Source organism: Bos grunniens, chromosome 5 (genome assembly GCF_055505025.1).
Source record: "Bos grunniens cultivar Pamir isolate PY7600 chromosome 5, Bosgru_T2T1.0, whole genome shotgun sequence".
Taxonomy (NCBI): domain Eukaryota; kingdom Metazoa; phylum Chordata; class Mammalia; order Artiodactyla; family Bovidae; genus Bos; species Bos grunniens.
Window position 1 is genome coordinate 32,883,549 of NC_141169.1, and position 24,643 is coordinate 32,908,191.

At 45.2% G+C, this 24,643-nt stretch overlaps 1 protein-coding gene across 6 annotated transcripts in view; it reads right to left on the reverse strand.

The window, feature by feature from the left end:
* The window catches only part of PFKM (phosphofructokinase, muscle), a 45,344-nt gene that overhangs the window by 6,899 nt on the left and 13,802 nt on the right, over positions 1 to 24,643 (reverse strand). For 2 of the 6 annotated variants that reach the window (XM_086399730.1, XM_086399727.1), the window contains exons 3-14: positions 14,421 to 14,510; positions 7,507 to 7,580; positions 6,610 to 6,687; positions 4,798 to 4,987; positions 4,413 to 4,578; positions 3,661 to 3,705; positions 3,144 to 3,252; positions 2,934 to 3,029; positions 2,608 to 2,700; positions 1,943 to 2,068; positions 772 to 836; positions 141 to 204 (exon numbers count right to left, since the gene is read on the reverse strand). In XM_086399730.1, the coding sequence (XP_086255856.1) occupies positions 141 to 204; positions 772 to 836; positions 1,943 to 2,068; positions 2,608 to 2,700; positions 2,934 to 3,029; positions 3,144 to 3,252; positions 3,661 to 3,705; positions 4,413 to 4,578; positions 4,798 to 4,987; positions 6,610 to 6,687; positions 7,507 to 7,580; positions 14,421 to 14,510 (1,196 nt within the window). Of the gene's footprint in view, positions 1 to 140; positions 205 to 771; positions 837 to 1,942; positions 2,069 to 2,607; positions 2,701 to 2,933; positions 3,030 to 3,143; positions 3,253 to 3,660; positions 3,706 to 4,412; positions 4,579 to 4,797; positions 4,988 to 6,609; positions 6,688 to 7,506; positions 7,581 to 14,420; positions 14,511 to 15,423; positions 15,561 to 17,589; positions 17,656 to 24,643 lie in introns of those variants that run through there. The other 4 variants (XM_086399731.1, XM_086399729.1, XM_086399733.1 and 1 more) reach the window with 4 other exon arrangements.

Consider the following 24,643-nt stretch of genomic DNA (forward strand, 5'->3'; position numbering starts at 1 on the left):
GGTGTCCGAGTCTCAGCACTGAAGACACAGGCAGGCAAAGAAGTTAGCAAGGCTGAAGGCTGAGTGGACTGAGGGGCGCGCTTCATAATGGGAGGATGAGGGAGAAAGAGGGCCAAGGGGAGACAGCAGCTTGCCAGTACCTTAGACTTTGGGGGTCTGACGTGAGCCAGAAGCTTGTATACCTCCCAGTTGTTCATGAAGCTCCTAAAAAAGGAGAGAGAGAGACAGCGGTGTTTTCAGGCCATTCCCCAAGGCCCGCAGCCAAGGGGATCTGGTCTGAAGTTCTGTTCCCAGCATGAACTTCCACAGGGCAAGCTTCCAAGGACATGAGTGGAGCCTGAGCAGGGATTGGGGGCGGGGGGCGGGTGGGTATAAACCAGCTTGAAGTTCCACAGGGCAAGCCTCCAAGGACAGAAGCGGAGCCTGAGCAAGGATTGGTGGGGCGTGGGAGCAGGTGGGTATAAAGAGGCCATAAACTTACCAAACACCCCTGAGCACCACCCTCACCTTGCCTAGAGACCCTCATGATCTAGCTGGGTCCACATACAGCAATAACAAACTGTGAAAAGCTAAGGCCAGGGAAAGAATCCTGGGAGTGAACCAAGCCTCCTGGCCATCTCACAATTAGTTCTCTTTGGGAAGAAACTGTTGCACAGACAATAAGAAGAGAAGAAAACAGAAGCTCCTATTTTGGGTCTGTGCTACATCGATTTCTGGCTTCATTCTGATGTCTGATTTCTGTGGCTAGTGAATTCCTGGTCATCTCCTCACCGGCCCCTCAGCTTCAAGGCCTCATCGAATCTCCTTTCATCCATGGCCCTGGTCACGTCCTTGGTCTGAGGGAGAAGGGCAACACTCAGGCCAGGGTTCCGCACACAGCTGGGTTCCTTCCCATCCCACACTGAGATTCTGCCCGGCTCTGGGCTGGTGACTGGACCCTGCCCATCCAGGACCCACCCACCCCCGCCCCGACACACTTTCACAGAAGGAGAAACGTCAGTGTTTTTCCTTAATTTTCTGAGTAACGAGCAGCAGAAGAAAAGGGCTAAATCTAGGCTCTATTTACTAGAAGATGTGCAGGATGGCAGAGCACACACAAATAACACAGCATCTCCCTCCATTCTACACCCAGGGCTCCAGCCTCACGGTGGCCTCTAAGTTAATAAGAAAATTAAGACTGGTCATCTGCAGATGACCACTTAGGAAGAAAGTCTGATCCCTGCCCCATGCTTCCACCGCTTTCTGCTCTGTGAGCCAGTGCTTTAGCTGGGGGGGGCTTTCAGAGATACAGTTCCAGGCGAGGCTGGAGCTTGTCTGGCCTGTAAGCCATTAGGACTCCGGAGTATCAGAGAGAAGCATCCAGGAGCTGGGGAGCCAGGCCTGAGAGGCAACCTGACACCTCAGCTCCCAGCCACTGCATCTGCTCTGTGGTATCAAAGGAGCGATTCCTCTATAATTAGAGCCATATTTCCTGAGCACTCAGCATCCTCCAGACCACTTACACATCTTCTCTCCAATCCTTACACTCATGCTCAAGGTGAATACTTATCAGTAACCTCGTGATGGTTCAAGAGAGAAATCAGAGTGAGGGATGAGCTATCCAGCCAGACCTTGATAATATTTCCCTGCTTTTAATAGGTTTGGAGAGAGAAGCATGTCTCCTGCGAGTGGGTTTTAGGAGATATTGGGTCTCATTAGGTAGGATGTAGCAGGCTGCATCTTCTTTAGGAACATCTGTCAGATGGGGAAACTGAGGCTTGGAGAGGGGACAGCTCCTGCACAGAGCCCCCTGAGTGCCTTTCCCTCATGTTCCTTCCTGTGGCACACAGCCTCCCCACCTGCACCCGCCTTGGCAGCCCCAGGAGCTGCTCTCTCTCCCACTCAGATCTCACACGGATAGGGGCTGGGGCTAGTAGGAAGGTGGGTTGGGGTCACTACTCACCACCTGGACACACTCCATGAGGGGCAGGCGCACAGCCTGGTTACCAGAGAGGCTCACCACACAGGCTGGGGTGTCCGGGGTCCCCTCCAAAAGTGCCATTACTGCTTCCACACCCATCCTGCTGCCCTGCAGGAAGCAAAGCCGTTCTGGTCCAAGCCTCCCCTCTGGTCTCAGCCTGGAGGACCTGGTCATCCAAGGCCCTTTCCAAATCACGAGCTGAGTTCCACATTTAAGGACTATAGCCAAGAACTCATTGGGCTTTACCTTCTGACCCACATTTCATCTAAAGCTTGATGATGCTTCCTCCTTTTGCCAGAAGAGCCCCCAAGGATTCTTCCTGGTTCCAGGGAACCATATCCACTATAGTTATCAAGAGAATTACTGGGGCTGAGTAAGAGTCCCTTCTTGATGAAAGTAGGATGGGGGTACAAACAGTGTCTAAGGTTAGATCTTAATCTTTCACTCAGGCTGTAAGATATTCGACCCTAGTGAAGCCTAGCGTCTCCCATCATTTTTTGCAACAAAAGAGAACTCTTGAGCATATGGCAATGAGTCAAGGCCCACTGCGGTCCAGTAGCTGGTGACGGAGCAGTGTGAGCAATGGTTGAAGCCCCTGTGCTGGGAAGGACAGCAAGTTGAGGGTTCCACAGAGCCCCATGACTTACCAGGATTCTGTCAAAGGCCGACGGTGTTCCACCCCGCTGCACGTGCCCCAAGACGGTGACCCGGGTGTCATATCCCAGACGCTTAACCACCAGCTGAAGGGACAGAGAGAGATGCAGAGTCAAGGAGAGGAATCAAGCAGGGACCCAAATAAATCAAGGATGACTCAGCCTCTTATCTTGTAATGATTCCTGGGTGGGAGGAAACCAGGGGGCCAGACACCTGGGGAGAGATGTGCACAAGAACTAAGGGGAGACTCGGAAACTACTGGGGAACGGGCCTGGGGCCGGTAAGGTGTCACGGCCTCTCTGGCTCCATCCATACTAACGTTTTTGATGTCTTCAGAGGTGATTGGTTTCCCATTCTTGTCAATCGCACCCTCAGCTACGATGATGATGTTGAGACGAGAACCACGGTTCCTTGTCTGGTTGAGAAAAAAGTGCAAAACGGTCAGTGTCATAAAACTGATGGACAGGAAAGCCATCTGCAGCAGAACAGGGCAAGGGGATTTTCAAAGGGCAAGACAAAGTGCCAGTACCTCGCTGAGCCGGCGACAAAGGTGTTCCTCCCAGTCGTCATCTGGTGGACACTCGGGAATAAAGACCCAGTCGGCCCCACAGGAGAGGGAAGTGACAAGGGCCAGGTATCTGAGATGAGAGCCAGTAGTGTCACGGCAGGAGCTACAGATCGCAGCCAGATGACCCCATTCCCGACAAGGCCACCTAGTGCCATTGGAGGTGGAAGGTCTGCGGAGCTCCTGTTTCACTCTTGGGGTGAGACAGCTGCTCAGTGAGCTTCTGCCCCTCAAGAGGCCCTTCTATTCACACTCACCTGCCCCGGTGGCTCCCAATCTCAGAGCACTGTCTGCTCTTTCACACTGTATGTGTACAGTGTGTAAGGGAAGTGGGTGCGGATGAGGAAAGGTGGCCACACCGAGGGAAGTGTGTACACCTCCTGATCCACCCCCACGGGGAGCCCCCCGGGTCCCCGGAGAAGAGGAAAGGGCTACTGCTTGTACACGGAATAAACGAGTTAAGATGGTGGGGCAGTCTTACCCACAGTGCCGGCCCATCACCTCCAACACAAAGGTCCTCTGGTGGCTGCAAGAGAGACACAGGGCTCACACAGTCCAGATGTTCCTATGGCCAGACCTGCGGGCCACCACCCACATCGTGGCCCAGGAACCTATCCTCAATGTATGTTTATGCTGTGGGCCTTCTTCTGAGAGACCTGGAAGACCCAGGGGAATTGCTTTAGCCACAGGGTGTCCTTCCCAGGCCTGATGGTGTCAGTACTGGTGTCAGTACTGAGGCACTGTGTCTGGGAAGGAGGGACCAGGAAGGGAGGGGGCAAAGGGAAAAGAAGTGGAGAGAGGACTCGACTGACCTGGAATCCTCCAGGATTGCCCTTGGGAGACTGCCACCCCTCTGTACCCCCATTCTCCTGCACTGCCTCCCCTGAGTCCCTCCCATCTGACCTGTGGCATGATGGCCTCTACGATCTCTGTGATATGGCTGGAAAGGTTTGGGGGGGCCCTGAAATTGTCTTAGTCATTTAGGAGATCCCACAGGTATTAAAGCCTGCAGAGCAACACGTGTGGGTAGACAGTGGCCAGAGGCGAGTCTTATGGTATGGAGCAGTAAAATTCAGTGCTCCAGGGATAATTCTTAGTTAAAAACAGTGTTCTAGTCCCCAGAAAACTGATCACAATAGTATCACAGCTCAAGCACTTTCATCTTTTCTAGTACTCAGCCAGCTGATCTATTCCAGCTCCATCCTTCCACGCTGCTTCCTTCTGGGCCCCCACCTCTGAGCGGTAGTAGTGATGGCATCTACAATCTCTATGATCCGGTGCAGGGCAGAGTCGGTGCCAATGGTCATATCAGTGCCACAGAAGTCATTGTCAATTGAGCCAACCAGCCCCACGATGTTCAGGTAGCTGGACTTGGTAGCCTCCTCTGCTGTAATCTTGCCTGATGAGGGGAAGCAAAGCAGGGGGCCCTGGGTGAGGTCCCCAGTGCCAGGGAGCAGGTGCCTGGAGAGGGCAGGGGCTGCAGTCCATGGCAATTGTCAACAATGGCAGAAAGAGGAGGGCAAAGACTGCCTCTGGGTCTGGGCAACAACTTTCTCCCGTGAGAGGAGGGGCGTGGTGTGCACATGCGCAGAAACCACACTTACAGAGCAGCGCTCACCTGATTTCTGGAGGTCACTCAACAAGTCACTCCACTCAGAGCGGAAGGTGTCGGCCCCAGTCAGGCTGCCGTCTCCCCCAATGACACACAGGTTGGTGATCCCACGTTTCACCAGGTTGTGGGCAGCTCGGAGCCGGCCTTCCCGTTCCCGAAAGTCCTTGCACCGGGCGCTTCCAATCACCGTGCCTCCCTTTGGGGAAGAGGTGGGAGTCAGCTCCCCAGGTGACAAGGCCAAATTTGGGCTCAACAGGCTAGGATTCCCCCATCCCAACATCACCACATGGCTCCCTAGGAAGTTCCCTGACATCCTGAAGAGTCACTGGCCCCTTCATGTATGTGTATGTGTGTGTGTGTGTGTGTGTGTGTGGTTTTAAAGTTTTATTCTTCATGAAAAGGGTTAATGAAACTCACATGAGTTTCAAACTCCAGAATCATGAATACTGATGTTTAAGTCTGTTGTCTAAGGGCATATAATTGTACAAGCTTAGCCATTACTGGAAGACATGTGAGTCTCAGTTGCCTTTGACACGTTTCTATTTCATTTGCCTAGCTAGCTTGACTGCATTCAAAGTTATTCACTTTATCTTGATTTTCAGCTTGATTTGCATGAGCCTACATGGAACTTTCCCTGTTTTTCACCTCCCTGTAGTTCACTGAGATTTTTTCCCCCACTAGTCCCTTCTAAAGAAAGGTGAGATGGTGCTGGCTGAGGCATTGCGGGGTCATTCCCACATTCCCACGTTCTGCTACACCTCTTAGAAGATGGTTAAGATGGGCCTATGCCACTGAAGGCTTTGTCATGGTGACCGTCCTAAAGAGACCTAGGGAATACACACATATATGTAGGCTTCTAAAATGATCTCCATCTTTCTCATCTTAGACATGTAAGCAGCAGCAGCAGTGACTTCAGCAGGGGCCAAGCACTGCCAGTCCTTTCCCCTTTGCGCCTGGAGATCTGTGTGCCAGTGGGAGGACCCCCAAGACCCAGGAGTTCACAGAAAAAACAGCTCTGAGTAGGGAAAGCCCTAAACTCCCAGGAGCTTGTACACACCCCAAGAGAGGAGAGCACACCCAGGGTTTTCACAAATCATATGAACTCTGGGCATCCATGCCTTCGTGGGTATTGATGCAGAATTTTGGCTCATTCTCAGACTACTTTAGGGAGGTGCCATTGCCTGTTTAAATCTTCACTAAGTGCTGTTCATTGTTTCTCCTCATGGATTTTTTTTTAGGGGATTGAGGTAAAGAATGAGAACACAAATGTAATGTGTAGATTTTTCAGTAAATCAGAAAATGGGTATAGAATGACTTAGAGAAAGTAGCAAAAGGGGCTCTGGATACAATCAAGATCATCTTAGGGTTTTTTTTTAAACTCTAAAAGGCTATCCCAGTTCCTTCCTTCCTTAAAAGGTTTGGTTTCAGGTCACCTCATCATCATAACATGAGCACTGGCAAACTTCAGCTCTACTTCTGGCTCCGGCTCCAGTCCCCTGATGAGGTTATTTTCAGGGCCTGACCTTCCCCATGACCCCAGAGCAGGACCCATTACATGCCAGCTCCTCAAATCTTACCTATGACCTTTCTATAAAGAACAAAGCGTCCTGTGATCACATCCGAACCCTACATCCTGCCCTAGGAAACCAGGGTGATGTTTTTAAATGCAAAGAGTAAAGGGTAAATGTAGCCCCTCTTTGGTCATAGAAACCCTTCCTACTAAGCCACATCACAGGGAATTCAGGAAACCATGAGCCCCACCCAGATGGGGTGAGACAAGGACAGCACAAACAGGGGACAGAGCCCTCTGGAACATACCAGCTGAAGCATCATCGAGACACTCTCCCATGTGGCTTCCCGGATGTTATCTCCACCATCTACCAGGCCTTGATAACCCTGTAGGATACATTACATCCATTCAGCCTCTGCTAGGCTTCCCCCAAACCCCCAGGATTAAGACAGGGTCCCTGGGAAGAGGTTCCCTGAGAATCAAGTCACCTCCCATTACTGATGCCTGGGTGCTCCTGAGAAAAACACAGTCCAAGGCAGGAGACATCAGTTGTTCCAATACACTCTTCTAGTTTCTCTCATTCTTGAAACATCAGGATGCCCTTCCTAACATTTAATCTCAATTTCTCTTATTTATGGCTCATCCCATTTCCTCCCAGGGGAACTAGATGACAGATGGTTTTGATAACCAGCAAAAGAGGAAAAAAAGAAGGGGATGTTAGAAGGAGAAAGGAGAGAAACGTGACTTGAAAAGAGACGATAACACTTCAGAGAAAGGGCGAGAGAGAAGAAAGGGAGACAGACGTTAAGAAAAGAAGAGTGGGCAAAGGATGAGTGCAAAAGGAGAAGAGGGAAGCAAGGAGGAGTTAGAACCCTGGAAAGTAAGACAACCGCAGAAACAGACTCATCCTCCTGAGGCTCTGACTCTGGATGTGAAATACTAAGTTGTTTCAGCTTCCCTCTCTGTTTGGGGGGAGCTGAAGGGAAGGCGAAATTACTTCTTACTTTAAATTGAGCAGGCAAGACGAGGATCTGGTCTGCAGATCTCTAGGCCCCACCATCATTACTGGAGCCCAGAGTGGGAAGGAGTGATTCTTGGGGACACAGAATCAAGAGCAATTAGACACGTAACCAGGCGATAAGGAGAGAGGGTGGGGAGAGGGAGTGAAAAACAAAGAGTGATGGGGATCAGAGCAGAGAACCAACCTCATGGACAAAGAAGACACGGGCACCAGTATAGATGCCAACACGAACCACAGCCCTGACAGCAGCATTCATACCTGCGAGGAGGAAAGAGTCAGAGAGAAGTTACTCCTAAGAAAAGTAGCCCTGGGCTCTAAGACCTGAGTCAGTCTTTTTCCAAGGCTTTTCTCTGAATCTATAATCCCCTCATCCAAGTCTTCTGTGGTCCCCATTAACCCTGAATTACTTTACTCAATGTTAACATTACACAACTTACCTCCATTCACCTCCCCAACCTCCCAAAATTCCATCTTTCCTAAAACATTTCCATGCCAGGGCAACCTGGGGAATAAGCATCTTGCATGCTTTTTGTGGGGTTAGATGCTGCTAGATGCTTGTCAATCATCAACTCATTTAATCCTTCCCACAACCTGGGAGTTGCCTCCATTTTAGACTTGGAAACTGAAGCTCAAATAGGTCGAGGTTACAGAGCGAGGATGAGGTCAGCTTTTAATCCAAATCTGAAATGTCTAAACCAACACTGCTGACCTCCATGCTAATCCCAATGGCTACACCAGGCTTTTCCTTGTCTTCTGCAGTGAATCTGGCATCTGGCTTGTATAGGCTTCTCAGGACAAAGACATGACTCTGGGCTCAGTGACCTGACCCTTTGCAAGCTATTCATGAGCATGTCCATTACTGGCTGGTGGATCCTCCCAGTCCCCACACATACACAGCTTTTTAGTGTTGTTGCGTTGGTGTGTGTTCCAGTGTGCACCACGCAATGAGATCCTCTGGCTCCCAAACTACCAGAAGAGGCTGTGACCAAGTGTGCAGGCACAATTAGTGGAGACTCTATGCTCTCCTTCTCCCGTGCTGATCTTCTCCTGTGACGTGTGTGTGGCATGTGTATGACGAACCCAAACAGCACGCTGTAAATTACTGTTTCCACTGGGAGAAGCAACTAGGCCTGAAACAGAGGGGAGAGCCTTTCCCGCATCCTCGTCTGTGAGTACCATCCTTCTCCTAGCAGCTGCTCAATGACAAGAACCCTGTCTTCCAAGAGTACAGGGGGAGCTGACCTGTCACAACATACAACGCAGGGTGGTGCAGACAACCACAGTAGAAGCAATGCCATTGCTAGTGCCCAGCAGTCTCACTGGTGAGACATTCCTGGATCTTCATCTTGGTTACCCTGTCGTACCTTATAATGTAAGGAAGGGCTTAGAGTGATGCCATGACAGATCAACTTCTTGTGAACCACTTAATCACCCTCCCTCAGGTAGCCCTGTACACATTACACATTTTTGTTTCAACCTAAAATCTATTCATGTGGTCCTTAACCTGCCTGGAGAAATACCAGTAAGCACTCGAGAAGCCAGTAATTGGAAAAATCTGCAGCAGCAGGCTAAAACCCATCATGAACTATTGCATAATCCAAAGCTATCTGGAACTGAATAGAATCAAAAAGGCCAGAATATCTATTTTTCAGGTTTGTTTGTTTGCAGGTCGACAAAAGTTGGTTTTACATGGCTTTAAGCTCCAAATCAAACTTAATGCCTTACTATTTACTTACTTAACAAATATTTATTAAATACCTCTCATGTTCCTAACTCTATGCAGGCACTGGGAAAGATGCATCAGGGTATGACAGAGTGTCTAGGGATACAAAGATAAAGGACTTGGGAATGGTCCTCAAGACAAGGGGAGAGGGACTTTGCTGGTGGTCCAGGGGTTAAGATTCTGTGCTTGCACTGTAGGGGGCATGAATCCTAGTTGTGAAACTAAGATTTCACAGCTGCTTAGCAAGGCCCAAAAATTAAAAATTAAAAAAAAAAAACACGGGAGAAATTATAGTGTGGTTCTAATTTGGATCCATATGGAGGGGATTTGTACAAAGTGCAATGGGGATGAGGAGAAGAAGCATCTATGACACCAGGAGGAAGTCAGGGAAGGTGATACAGAAAAGACTGCATTTGTCCTGAGACCTAAAGGATAATTTCCTTTCAAATCTTTTGGTCAGATGGACGAAGCTGGGGACAGTGTTATAGGCAGGAGGAATGGCACAAATAACATTGAGGGTCAAGGAGTAGCCTTACATAACTCTGTATTATAAAGAATAAACTGGAAAACTGTAGAGAGATGAAGCTGTGCAGCGGGGCAGGGGCCTGTGTGCCCATTGAGGGAAGGCTAATTTTTATTCTGGAAGCTGGGGTTTGACTGGGGATCCATGGGTGATGGTTTCAGGGAATCCATGAATCCCAAGAACCTGTATGAAAAGCTTTGTGGGCAAGGGCATTTCTTCTGAGAGAAGGTCCACAGCATTCACTGATTCTTAAAGAGGTCTGTAACTTAAAAAACATAAAAGTTATAGTCAATGGGGAATCTTTGAAGAGCGGAGGGACATAATGAGCTCTGTGGATCAGAAAGATCACTCTAGCAGCGATGCGGAAGACAGACTGGAAAGAGGGAACATTAGAATTAGATGGCTGCCTAGCTGCAGTGACAAGAACAATCGGGCCTCGCCTGGGCATTTAGGACGGAACAGAGACTGGGCAGGAGAACCTAGGAAACAGAAGCAATGGGTCTTCCATCTAATCAGTACATGATTAGATTTCAAGGTGTTGGAAAGGAAGGAGGATATGCTCCATGACTGCCTTAGGCCCCAGGGAAAACTGTGCAGTTAGCTGAGCGGAGGTGGGTTTGGGTTTGGGAAGATCAGGGTGGGGATGATATAGTCATATCTGGATGTACTGAGTTTGAAGTTCTTGTGGGTCATCCATGCAGACCTGGAAGACCGTCTCGAGAAAACAGGTAAAATTAGAAGGGAAAGAGGCAAAGAATGGAACCCTGAGGGACACCAGTGTTGAAGGAATAAGGAGCAGCAAGAAAGACAGGAGGAGAACCAGGACTCAGCAACATCTTAGAAGCCAAAGGGGACAGTTTCAAAAGTGGGAACTCTGACGTAGGTGTCTGATAATTGATCCGAGATGAGAACTGGAAGGTTGGGCTTGCCAACAAGAGGTCACTGGATAGCAATGATGTCAAAACATACTTATTACATCACCAAGGCAAAGTCTAGACATCTATCTGATGGACTTGAAGGAATCAAAAGTGAAAAAATCTATGAAGGGAGAGGCCTTCCCAGAAGCTTTAGGAAAAGCCTGTGTGTATTAAAAAAACATAAAGTCAGAGTCAAGGGAAAGCCATCAGTGCTTTAGGAAAAATGAATAAATCCAATTTTTAAAAATCAGGACAAATACGAAACTACCGTTTATTTTCTAGACTTTCCCAAGGCCTGTGGGATTCTCTTTTGGATACCTGGAGGAGTATAAATCTGTAATCTTACAAAAGAAGGAAAAAATATTTTTCTGAAATGTATAGGTTGGAATGCTCTTTCCTGCTCCTGAGCTGAGGAAGGGTAGGGGAGAAAAAAATTAAAGGAAAACAAATCACTTCAAAGGTTTTAAGTGTAAAACAAACAATAGATGGTGGGCAAGAAACATCTAAGTCTCTTGGGCAGAAGAAAAATCCCACAAGAGAAGAAGATTCTCCTTTCTCCTCCCTCTGCCTTTTTACCATACCAACTTTCAGAGGTCATCCTCCCTGCCTCAGAACTGGATATCTGAGTGTTTCCTAGAAATCAAGTTTTAAGACCACTTTTGTGCCTCTGTACCCTTAGTTCCCTAGAAGTCACAGACTGGGCTGTATAGATTATACTAGAAAGTCCCAGTTATGCTTTGGGCTCTCCTACTTAATGTCACCGGCCTGTTCTGGTCCCAGGCCAGTCCTTGGCTGTTCCATGTTGCCCTAAATAACCCTCCATGAGCAGCTGTCTACCTTATTAGAAGCAAGACGAAGGATAAGATTACAGGCACCACTCAGGGGTACTCTGGGCACAGCCACGAGGGACTCTGGAGAGCATCAGAAGCACGTACTTTGGAGTCTCCAATTACAGCCTGTTGGGAAGAGGCTGTAGGGAGGACTACAGGGGATGGGTCTATGACATGAGATAGGAGAAAACAAATAAATGACTTGGTCACTACCTTTTTGCTAAAATTTTTCTTTCCACCTTAACTGAACTTTGAATAAGAAAAAAAAGGACATGAGGAGCAAACGTTTGTTAGATATAATTATACTTTCTGACGGCTACATAATTAAAAGTTGTAAATCCTAGAACAGCTATGGAGAGGAAATAGAATCCTATTCCAACGAACCTTTAAAAATAGGATAAATATGCTTTTGGAATAGACTGCCTGTCTGAGGACAGAGGGATAGAGCAGGTGACTAAGGTCCTTTCCAGCAGAATATGCCCATTTCATTAGCCCAAATGTAGTGTGGTTTCAGGCAGATTGGGACCACTTCTGGGCTGGAAAGGGGGTTAGGATCTGGCATCTAATCAGCCCAGTTTCTGAGTTCAGGATGTCTGATTCTTGGCCACTCTTCTATTTTAAGATGCTATTAGCCTTGCTAATAGTGGCGCTAGTGGTAAAGAACCTGGCTGCCAATGCAGGAGACCTAAGAGACGTGGGTTTGATCCCTGTGTTGGGAAGATCCCCTGGAGAAGGGCAAGGCAACCCACTCCAGTATTCTTGCCTGGAGAATCCCATGGACAGAGGAGTCTGGTGAGCTACAGTCCATAGAGTCACAAAGAGTCAGACGCAACTGAAGCAACTCAGCAGCAGCAACCTTGCTAAGGTCAGGGAACAACAGAGCTGAGGCGCCTCTGGATCTTATAGAGCTGACCTCTCTCTGCCAAGTGGCCTACAGCCTCTAGGGAAAAACCTTCCTGTGCCTCTCCCTGGGAGAATGAGGGCCCCACAAACCTATCTCCAGGCAGGCCACTTCTGCATTTGAGCTGTTATAATTAAACGTTTGAGCAATTATAATTAAACATTTGTTCAAAATGTTTCACTTGGGACCTTTCAGTTGGGACCTCTCAAATCTACTTTGAGTTTGCTGTTTCGCTTCCTTCCTCCCAAGAATTCTATCCTACCACTCTCTGTCCCTACTAACACGCACCTGAGATGTTATACGGCTTTGCAGTGGGATATGTCCCTGGGTACACTGTGCCTGTCTCTAGAATGAGGGTCTCTCTGCTCAGGATCAGAAGCTGTAAGGGCTCTGCTGCTCTTGGATCCATGTTAAACCCTAGACTTCTTTTTTTTAAACCTCCTTCCCTCTCCAGAAAGCTCTGCTTCTTCATAAATTCATAACTCTGTGGACCTCATCTGGATTTTTAGCAGGCTCTTGCTTCCCCTAATCTGACAATCCAGTTCCACAGGCCACCCTACCAAGGTTTTAGGACCAATATTCAGAGTTTATGTTGAGGAACTCAGTACTGATATGAGATTCTTTCCAGGAGAGGAGAGAGAAGCAACAGAAACCAGGTCTGTGTTCCTAATCTGGCTACTATTCCTAAACTCAGGCCTCTTGCCTCCTTCCTCTGTTTTCCTGTTCATAACAGATATCACAATTATAATTAAACATTAGTTTAAAATATACTTAAAGTCTAGCTTTACTAACATACTAGTTAGAAGAGTCATAAGAACAAAGACGATGGGTGAATCTTTCACTGATGAAGGCGTAGCGTCTCCCATCCTGTCTGGCACACAGCAGATGCTCAACAATTCACTTTTTATTGAATTGGTGTTGTATTTACTGCATCATGCACCGATTTATGCACTTTTCTTGAATGAAGAATTCAGTTTCTCGAAATCTATCTTTTCCACGAAGCCTTCCCTGGTTAGTCCAACCAAGACCTACCATTTCAATACATAAGTGGATTCTATCCTAAGAATAAGGATAGAGTGGGCTAAGTAGGATAAGTGGGCTAAGACACACCTGATTATTGTTATTTATGTTATTGTTATTTATTAAGAATTTTAATAACATATGACATCTTTCCTCATTAAATTACAGTTCCCAAAGGAAATCAGCGTCTCCACAACACACAAGACAGGGCTCTATACAAAGTGGGTGTTTAAAAACCCAAGGGAAGAGAGGTGCAGAGGGAAGGGGAGGCCAGCTGAGATCCCCTTCTTTCTCTCTCCATCTTTCCATATACCTGACAGTTCTGACTCCCAGGTCTCCTGGACTCAAGCCAAAGGACTTAGCTTTCTTCCGCCTGCCGCCCCCCACCCACCCTCCACAACCTTTGGGATGTACTGATTAACTGCTGCTTTTCCTGTTTGTTTAAGGGTTAAAAGAACGGAAGAGCAGGAGAGGTCAGAGAAAACAGAACGGCAGAAGGACGTGGACGTGCGTGCGCCTAGGAGGAGGAAACGTGTTGTGAGAGTGAGGCGCCTGACCCTGGTCCACACAGGAGCCCTGACACCAGAGTTGGCTCCTGAAGATTTGCTAGAGCCCATCAAATACCAGTTCCAAATCCCCTCCTTTTCCCAACATTTCCAATGTACTTGAAGTGAATCCACCTACTGCCTTCTCAACAATTTTATCTCTTTTTACTCTCCTTTCCAATCCTGCTTGAGAAAACACCAGTTTTCTGAGTACCGAAGAACCCAAATTGTCCCAGATCTTCAGAGAAACTTGGAAAGAAGCTTTATGAAGACCTAAGTAAGTTCAGGGGGGAATGGATACATGTATATGTATGGCTGAGTGCCTCTGTTCCCCGCCCAAAACTATCACAACATTGTGAATTGGCTATAACCCAATATAAAATAAACAGTTCAAAAAAAAAAAAGTAGAGCAAGTGAAATCCAAAAGCACGTGTGGACTTAGACCTAACAGAGATTTTGGGGAAGCCCCAGGTCCCTGTGTAAATGCACAGCAGGAGGATCTTAAGGAGGATAGTTCTGTTCTACAGGCTAAGGCTGAGGGAGTCAAGAAATTCAAGGGGGCCTCCCAACTATGGTTTTTGTGGGTTTTGCAGGGCCTCCCAGCCAGGCCCTCTCCCCAAGCTGGGCCCTCTTCCTTACCTTGGGCATCGCCACCAGAGGTTAACACGGCGATGGCTTTGCCGATTCCCAGGGTTTTGGCTGCATGGTGCTCATGGGTCATGATCCACTCTAGAATTCAAAAGAATGGTCAGTTAGGATACAACGGGATCGAGGCTGCTATGAGCTTGGAAGATGGCTCTGTTAGACTGGCTAGAGCCACCTCACAGTCAGGCTGTCCCACTATACTGAGTCTGAGGTTTGCAGCCTAAGATCTTTGGACTTCTTCCAGAAAAGAACCACACCCTCGCAGAATGACAGGCTGAAATGTCACAGAAATCAAGCCTAAGACCGCAAAAGTCCTAGCTAATCCCTCCCACCCCAACTGGAGCCTATTTGGAGAAGAAGCTAAGGTCAAGGAGAAGGGTGGGTGACTGAACAGAAATGAGAAAGGAGAAAAGTTAAGTTAGCTTCACAGAATCCTCTCTTTTAATGAAGGGAAGGGCTATTGCAGAGGACAGGAATCAAATGAGGCTTAGGGCACTTCGAACCAACAAAACAGAAACAGAAAAACAACAGTAGGTTGGGTTTTGGTTAAGATTTGAGTTGGGTGTTATGGAAATGGGCTAAGTTGGAACGGGAGTTCCAGGTTATACAGGCACACTGGAGCTTGGGCAAAATAATGGTTCAGGCTTCGGAATGGTGAGGGACTTTCTCTGGCTTTTCCCATCCCTCTCAGGGTCTCTGCCTCCTATGCATCTCTTGATCCTTTATCTTCAGGCCTTGCCCCTCACACTAAACACTACCAAATGTGAAGAGTAACACAAAATCACTGCCACAGAGACATGAATATGTACACATAACATGTGAACACCTTCATATTTTTGTCTTTAGGACTTATCTCTCTCAAAGGAAAATACAAGACATACTTTCGCATCCATAAAAATGCCAACTGAATCATCACTTTCCCAGTTATCCAGGCTAACCAACCGCTGTTATTTTTAAAATTTATCTCCTCTTTAATCTCAAGAATCAAAACAGTTACCAAACCCTATTATTCTCCTTCTTATTATCTTCCTTTATCCTCCTTTTCTGTCCTCATGGCCTCTTTCCATCTGAATTGTTTTCTTCAATAGCTGGTCTCCCTCTGCTTGTGCTTCTCTTCTCCACTCTATTTCAGACACCAAATAAACCTCCAAGGGAAGGTCATAGGCCTCTGAGGCCTCAGTGGAGAGAGGATTCATTCACACGATCAGAAGCTGATGACCTTTAAGTACAGCTCATGTTTCAGATGTGAACCCTGGGACAATCAGGGTAGCTGCTGATAAATACACAGGTCACATCCACATATAAATCCATACACAAGCCAAGAAAATACATGCAATGAGACACTCATGAAGAAAACATACACAAACATACGTAGTGTTGTTAACAAACACAGGTTCACAAATACGCTGCATATAATCAGTACTGACAGATAAACCCAAACTTCTTGGGTTGCATTCAAAGCTTCCATGACCTAACTCTTGCCTGGAGCTCCAACCTTGGCTCCTGCAAATTTTCTGCTCCATTAACATCTAAACATCACTTTGTTCCTCCCCACTTCTGTGCCTGTGCACATTGCATCACTTGTGTGGAAGGCTATCCTGGCTCTTTCCACAGATCAATATCCTACTCCATTATTTAAGGCCTGTCCTAGTCACATTCCTGTTAAACCTATTAAGCCTTCACTGATTACCACAGGTCAAGGAGTACTTCTTTCTGAACCTCCTCAAATCACATAGTGTTTCTGAAACCAGATCACCCGCTTAGCACTGAATTATTGCTTTATGTGATATTTTAGTTGCTTCTTATGTGTTGAAAAAGTTGGGCTAAATAAGGAGTCAGCAAACTACAGCCCAGGAGCCAAATTGAACCCTTCCAATGTCTTTGTAAGGCAGCAAACTAAGAAAAGTTTTTACATTTTGAGTGGTTGAAAAAGCAATTTCATCACATATAAAAATTATATGAAATTCAGTTTTCAGTGCTCATACCACTCACATTCTTTTGGTAATTATCTATGGCTGCTTTTGTGCTACAAAGCAGAGTAGATTATTGCAACAGAGACCCTAAAACATTTACTATCTGGCCTTCAAAAGAAAAAGTTTGCAGATACCTGGGCTAAAGATTGCTAAAGTCATTTTCCCTAACTAGACTGAAAGCTCCTGGGGGTTGGGGGGATCATTTTCATTTGTTAAAGCTTCCCACAGCCTACCGAAGCCTGTGCACATCAGTGAACTGACAACTGGAGAGGCACACAAATATAGAAAAAAATTTAAATATGCTTGGATACATATTCCTTCTACTTCTAACACATACAGATACAAACAGGACTTAAGAAAGCACATAGCAACAAATAGTGAGAGGAACACAAACACACAAGAATAGAGACACTCTCCTATTTAATGAGTGTTCATGTGCAAATTTCTGCAGTTCTCAAGAATAGAAAGCCTAAGTGGTTGCTGCAAATAGGAAGGCAAAATTTTGGAAAGAAAAGAACAAAACGTTTGAGTACTGTGCCAATCCCTTTTTCCCTGAGTTTTCCTCTGCTTATTCACTCTGGGAGCTCATCCCTGATAGAAATCCATACAGGGATCTTCCACCCACAGAGGCTTCAGTGACGGAGAGAATGCATCATAAACGGGGGGAAGGTGGGGAGTGCTGACCTGCAAAAAAAAACAGCTCAAATTCTTCTGTTGCATCTCTAAAATTGTTATAGAGGCACAAGACACAGATATACAAGCAGAGTCATAAATAAATGGATCAACAGTGACACACATGTAGAAACAGACATGTTGAAACCTATATATAAAATCTCAGGTGCGCAGAAAAGCACGAGGGAGGTAGAAATACAGGAGAGGCAGCATCCTAGGAGCTCTGACTTGAATTGGATGAGTGCCAGGGCAGGAGTCAGGCTGCCTAGAGCTACTAGGTCGGAGCACCACCCACCCATCCCTGATTCCCAGGCAGAGACAGGGTGTGCACGCCAGGGAGACGAGTCAGGGAGGCGAGTCGAGGGGCTAGGATTCGTCACCCATCCCCCCTCAGCTCCTCCTTCTGATGCCGCACCACCTCTTCTTTCCCTGTCTGCTCCTTTCTGCTCTCCCACCGCCAACTCCCAGCACGTTCATTCCCACCTCGCTCGCTCTCGGCTATCCCCCTCGCTCTTTACCCAAGGGCCCCTCTTGCCTTAGAGTCTTAGCTCTCCTCCGCCAGGGCTTCTTTGCAGATTGTCCTTGGGGAAAGGGGGAGGGGAGCTTGGCGAACACTGGGAGGAGCCAGGTGGAGGCAGCCGGGGAGGGGAAAGAGGAGAGGCTTTTCATCCTCCACTAAGCTGATGCGGGCCGCGAGGCTCCTCCCGCTTCTGCTCGCCTTTCTCCTCCCCTTCCCCCTTCCCCCTCCCCCTTAAGAACACAGCACAAACGTGACAGGGGCTTAGTTTCTCCGCTCCCCAAAGGGTTCCCACATCCAGCTCGGGAGCCATCAGCTCCGGTACACAGTGGGAGCCAGAATTTATTTAGTTCCTCCCCTTGTTGTCCTCAGAGACAGTTTTCCTAGCTGGGGCTTTTCTGCATTCAAACATCCTCCGCAACTAAAAATAAGCCTCCCTCTCTGGCCCTGTCGACTGTCTCCCACCTCTGTCACTTTGTTAAGTGTTAGTCGTCCAGTCGTGTCCGACTTTTTGCGACCCCATGGACTGTAGCCTCTGTCCATGAACTTCTCCAGGCAAGAATACTGGAGTGGGTTGCCATTTCCTCCAGGGGATCTTCCCGACCCAGGGATTGAACCCGAGTCTCCTGCACTGCAGTCAGATTCATTACCGTCTGAGCCGAATCCCTGCCCTTGAGGAACATTGATCACTGGTATTGACATATGCTATGTAGTTGTTCAGTCGCTCAGTCGGGTCTGACTCTGCGACGCCATGGACCGCAGCCCGTTAGGCTTCCCTGTCCTTCACTATCTCCCGGAGCTTCCACAAACTCATGAGGGACGTCAAAAACCCCTTTTGTATTTACATACCTTTCTCAGAGAAAATACAGGGAACCTAGCGAGGAATGAGAGTTGTTTTCGTTGTTTAGTCGCTAAACTAAGAGGCAAGAACCCTGCCTTGACAGCCTCATTCTCAAGCCTGCAATAGAAGGGGATGCAGGATTCTGAGAGTGAGGCAATCGTATCTGTTGGGCTACAAAGCAAGAAGAATCCATCCTGGGAACATGGATCAAGTACTACTTGAGGAAGAGGTGCATCCTTTTACCCAGTTCCTCTTTACTCTTTCCACTGCTCCACCCATGCCTTGTTTCAACCCCTCTCCACAGCCATCTCTCATCTCCTTGCTGTTTTTACCGCCCCGCCTCTTGCTTACTTTTGTTTCTGCATCTGCACATACTGCAAACAATAACAGTGCAAGTGCCAATGCAAGTCATAGGATAAAAACACATGACTACACAAAATTAACTTTCTGCAAATGTTGCCATCAAAAAAGTGAAAAGACAACCCATAGAATGGGAGAAAATATTTGCAAATCATATATCTGATAAAGGACCAGGTATTGAGAATATATAACTCTTGCAACCCAACCATAAAAAGATAATAAACCAATTTAAAAACGGGCAAAAGATCTTAACAGATACCTCACCAAAGATGACGGATGGCAAATAAGCATATGAAATGATGCTCAAAATCATGTCATTAGGCACTGCAAATTAAAACAGAGAGACCACTACCATCTATTAGAACGAAAACTTGATAGTACCAAATACTGACAAGAATGTGAAGCAACAAGAACTCTTTGTTGATACAAATGTAAAATGGTATAGTCACTTTTAAAGATACTTTGGCAGTTTCTTACAAACCTAAATACAGCATTACCATATGATCCAGCAATCATATTCTGAGGTATTTAAGTGAGTTGAAAACTATACCTATATAAAACCCCGCACATAAATGTTTAATAGCAACTTTGTTCAAAATTGCCAGGAACTGGAAGCAACCAAAATGTCCCTCCAAAGGTAAATGGATAAACAAACTGTGGCTGCTGCTGCTGCTGCTGCTAAGTCGCTTCAGTCCTGTCTGACTCTGTGCGACCCCATAAACGGCAGCCCACGAGGCTCCCCTGTCTCTGGGATTCTCCAGGCAAGAACACTGGAGTGGGTTGCCATTTCCTTCTCCAATGCATGAAAGTGAAAAGTGAAAGTGAAGTCTGTGTCTGACTCTTTGAGACCCCATGGACTGCAGCCCACCAGGCTCCTCCATCCATGGGATTTTCCAGGCAAGAGTACTGGAGTGGGGTGCCATTGCCTTCTCCAACAAACTGTGGTTCATCCATCAAATAAGGCAATAAAACAAAATGACCTACAAAGCCAAGAAAAAGACATGGAGGAATCTTAAAACATACTGCTTAGTGAAAGAAACTAGTCTGAAAATACTGCATACTATGTGATTCCAACTATATGACATTCTGGACAAGGTGAAACTATAAAGACAGTGAAAAGATCAGTGGTTGCCGAGGGTTCAGAGTAGAGATGGAACAATAGATAGGCGGAACTCAAGGGATGTTTTTGGCAGTGAAACTATTCTGTATGATGCTATAATGGAGGATACATGACATTACGCATTTGTCAAAAGTTACAGAATCATAAAACACAAAGTGTAAACCCTAATGTCAAGTATGGACTTTAGTCAATAATAATGCATCAATACTGGTTCATCTATTGTAACAAATGTACCACACCAATGCAGGATGTTAATAATAGGGGAAACTGAGCAGAAAACAGCCAGGATATATGGGAACTGTGCAATCTGCTCAATTTTCTGTAAGTCTAAAACTGCTCTAACAAAGTCTATTAATTTCAAAAAATATATTCTGTTCAATGAAATATCAAATAAAGTTGTGATAGTAACAAAGAAAAATGGGCAAGCATTTGAAAAGACATATATCTAAAGAAAATATACAAACAACCGATAAGTACATGAAAAGGTTATTATTAATTCCATTTCTTTAATACAGACCTATTCAAATCATCTATTTCTCCTTGTGTGAATGTTGGCAGATTGTATCTTTCAAGGGATTGGTCCATTTGACATAGGTTACCAAATTTGTGGGCACAGAATTGTTCGTAGTATTCCTTTATCATCCTTTTAATTTTCACGGGATCTGTAGCAATGTCCCCTCCTTCATTTTGGGCATTAGCAATTTGTGTTCTTTTTTTTTTTCTTAGTTAACCTATCCAGAGATTTATTAACTTTATTGACCTTTTTTAAAAACTAGCTTTAGTTACATTTTCTCCATTGATTTTTTTGTCTTCAATTTTATTGATTTCTGTTCTAATTTTTTTTTGTCTGAGTACTTTGGATTTAATTTGTTCTTCTCCTAATTTCGTAAGATGGAAACTTAGGATACTATGAGATTTAGATCACTTGCTTTTCTGATATATCCACACAATGTTATAAATTTCCTTCTAAGCACTGCTTTCTCTGCATCTGACAAATTTTAATAAATTGTGCTTTTAATTTTATTTAGTTTAAAATATATTTAAATTTATCTTGGGATTTCTTCTTTGACTAAAGTGTTACTTAGATTTGTGTTGTTTAACCTCTAAGTATTGGGGCATTTTCCAGTTATCTTTCTGTTACTGATTTCTAGTTTAATTCCACTGTGATCTGAAAGCAGCAATTATATAATTTGTTCTTTTAAATTAGTTAAGATGTTTTTTATAGCCCAGAATGTGGTCTGTCATGATGAATATGTTACCATGTATGTATGAATGAATGCATGGGTGAATCACGTCACCTTGAGAAAAATTTATATTCAGCTATTGTTGGACAAATTGCTGAAATCAATACTATTCAGTTCACTGATGGCGTTGAGATCACTGATGTCCATATTTTCTGTATGCTGTATCTGTCCACTTCTGAGAGAAAGATGTTGAAGTCTCTAATTGTGATAGTTAATTCATCTATTTCTCTTTTTAGTTCTATCAGTCTTTGCCCCATGTAGTTTGATGTTGTGTTGTTAGGCACATACACATTAAGAATTGGATCTTCTTGGAGAATTGACCCCTTTATCATTAGGTAATGCCCATCTTCATCCCTGTTAACTTTTCTTTGAACTCTGCCATGTCTAAAATTAATACAACCATCCCTGCTTTCTTTTGATTAGTGCTAGCATGGAATATTCTTCTCATCCATTTACTTTTTATCTATAAATAGCTTTATATTTAAAGTGGGTTTTTTGTGGACAACACAGTTGGGTCACGTTTTCAGATCAACTTTTGACAATATATCTTTCAATTGGTACATTTAGACCACTGACATTCAAAGTGAGTATTGGATTAATATATACCATATTCATTACAATTTTCTATTTGTTGTCCTTGTTTTTTGTTTCTATTTTGTCTTCCACTCTTTTTCTGCCTTTTGTGGTTTTAATGGAGTATTTTATGTGACTCTATTTTTCCCTCCTTTCTTAGCATAGCAGTAATACCTTTCTACTTTTTTTAGTGGTTGCCCTAGAATTTGCAACATACATTTGCAACTAATTCTAGTCCACTTTCAAATAACACTATGTCATTTCACAAGTCATATGAATACCTATAACAACAAAATAAGCCTAATTCCTTCCTCCCATCCCTTGTATCATTTCTGTCATTTATTTTACTTATATATAAACATAAATAAGCATATGTATGATAAACACATGGGTGCATGCATGCTAAGTCACTTCAGTTGTGTCCAACTCTTCGCAACCCCATGGACTGTAGCCTGCCAGGCTCCTCTGTCCATGGGATTCCCCAGGCAAGAGTACTGGAGTGGGTTGCCATGCCCTTCTCCAGGGGATCTTCCCAATCCAGAGACTGAACCCTTGTCCCTTATGTCTCCTGCATTGGCAGGCGCAGGCGGGTTCTTTACCACTAGCGCCACCTGGGAAGCCCATGATAAACACATAAGAGTACATAAGTGAATATACTGTGGCTATTATTTTGAACAAATTGCTGTTAGATCCATTAAGAAAAATGAAAGGTTTTGTTCTATCTTCACTTATTCCTTCTTTGATGCTCTTCTTTAAACAGATCTGAGTTTCTGACCTATATTATTTTTCTTCTCTCTGAAGAACTGCTTTTAACATTTCTGGCAAGGCAGGTCTATGGGCAAAAAAATTCCCTCACTTTGGTTTTACTGTTGCTGTTGTTCAGTCACTCAGTCATGTCTGTCATGACTGTCCTGTCAATCATGTCTGACTCTGCAACCTCATGGACTGCAGCACACCAGGCTTCTCTGTCCTTCACCATCTCCCAGAGCTTGCTCAAACTCATGTCCATTGAGTTGGTGATGCTATCCAATCATCTCATCCCCTTAAAATCTTTATTTCTCCTTTACTTTTTAAAAATTAATTTATTTTAATTGGAGGCTAATTACAATATTGTAGTGGTTTCTGCCATACACTGACACGGATCAGCCATGGGTGTACATGTGTTCCCCATCCTGAAACCCCCACCCACCTCCCTCCCCATTCCATCCCTCAGGGTCATCCCAGTGCACCAGCCCTGAGCACCCTGTCTCATGCATCAAACCTGGACTGGCGATCTATTTCACATGTGGTAATATACATGTTTCAATGCTATTCTCTCAAATCATCCCACCCTTGCCTTCTCCCACAGAGTCCAAAAGTCTGTTCTTCACATATGTGTCTCTTTTGCTGTCTCACATATATCTCCTTCACTTTTGAAGGATAATTTCACAGGGTACAGAATTGTAGATTGGTGGTGGGGGCGGGGGGAGGGGAGGGTGTCTCTCTTAACATTTAAAATATTTACTCCACTAGGTGGCAGTAGTGGTAAAGAACCCGCCTGCCAATGCAGGAGACTTAAAAGACACAGATTCAATCCCTGGGTTAGGAGGGCATGGCAACCCACTACAGTACTCTTGCCTGGAGAATCCAATGGACAGAGGAGCCTGGCAGGCTACAGTCCATGGGGTCGCAAGGAGTTGGACATGACTGAAGTGACTGAGCATGCATGCCACTCTCTTATTTGTATGGTCTCTGTGGAGAAGTCAGATATAATTCTTATCTTTGTTCTTCTGTAAGTATGGTGCTTTTTCCCCCTTTCAGGAATTTTATTTTCAATTTTCTGTAATTGAAAATGATATGCCTAGGTATAGGGGTGTTTTTGTTTGGCCTTTAGCTTGTTTGGTGTTCTATGAGCTTCCCAGGTATGTAATTTAATGTCTGACATTAGTTTGGGAAAATCCTCAGTCTTTAATGTTTCAAATAATTCTTCTCTTCCTTCCTTTTCTTTTGGTATTCCTATTATGTATATGTTACATCTGGTGTAGTTGTACCACAGTCCTTCAATATTCTGTTGGTTTTTTTCCAGTCTTACTTTCTTTGTTTTTCAATTTTTGAGGATTATATTGATATATCCTCTGGCCCAGAGACATTCCTTTAGCCATGCCCAGTCTACTAAGAAGTCCATCAAAGGCATTTTCCACTTCCATTACAGGGGTTTTCATTTCTAGCATTTCTTTTTGTCCCTTTCTTAAGATTTCCATCTCTCTGCTTGTATTGCTTGTCTGTTCCTACTTGCCGTCTATTGATATTTTATCCACTAGGACCCTTAGCACATTAATCATAGGTGCTTAAAATTCCTGGTCTGATGATTCTAACATCCCTGCCATGTTTGGTGCTGATGTTTGCTGTCTCTTCACACTGTTTTTTTCCTTTTTATATGCCTTATAATTTTTTCTTGGTAGCCAGACATGACATACTGGGTAAAAGAAAGTGCTGTAAATGGGCCTTAATAATGCAGTGGTGAGGTGTTGGGGAGGGAAAGCATTCTATCATCCTGTGATTAGATTTCAGCCTTTTACGGTGCCTATGCCTCTGGACTACGAATTTCACAAGTGTTTCTCGGATTTTTTTTTTTCCTCCCTGCCCGCCTTAGATGGAATAGGACAGCTAGAGTGGGCTGGATTTCGGTATTACCCTTCCTCGGATCAGTTAGACTCTGATAACTTACTCTGGTAAGTTAGGCTTTGGTTAACTAGTTTCTCCTGAAGGCAGGCCTTGTTAAGAACAAAGTGTTCTTGTAACAGGGAAGAACAAATTTGACTCCATATTGGATGTTTCTTTTACTTTTAACTTTTGTATTCTATTGCTTTTGCTACAAGTTACTCACTATAGGGATGTTGTCTATAGGCTTAAATTATACAGAAGGCAATGGCACCCC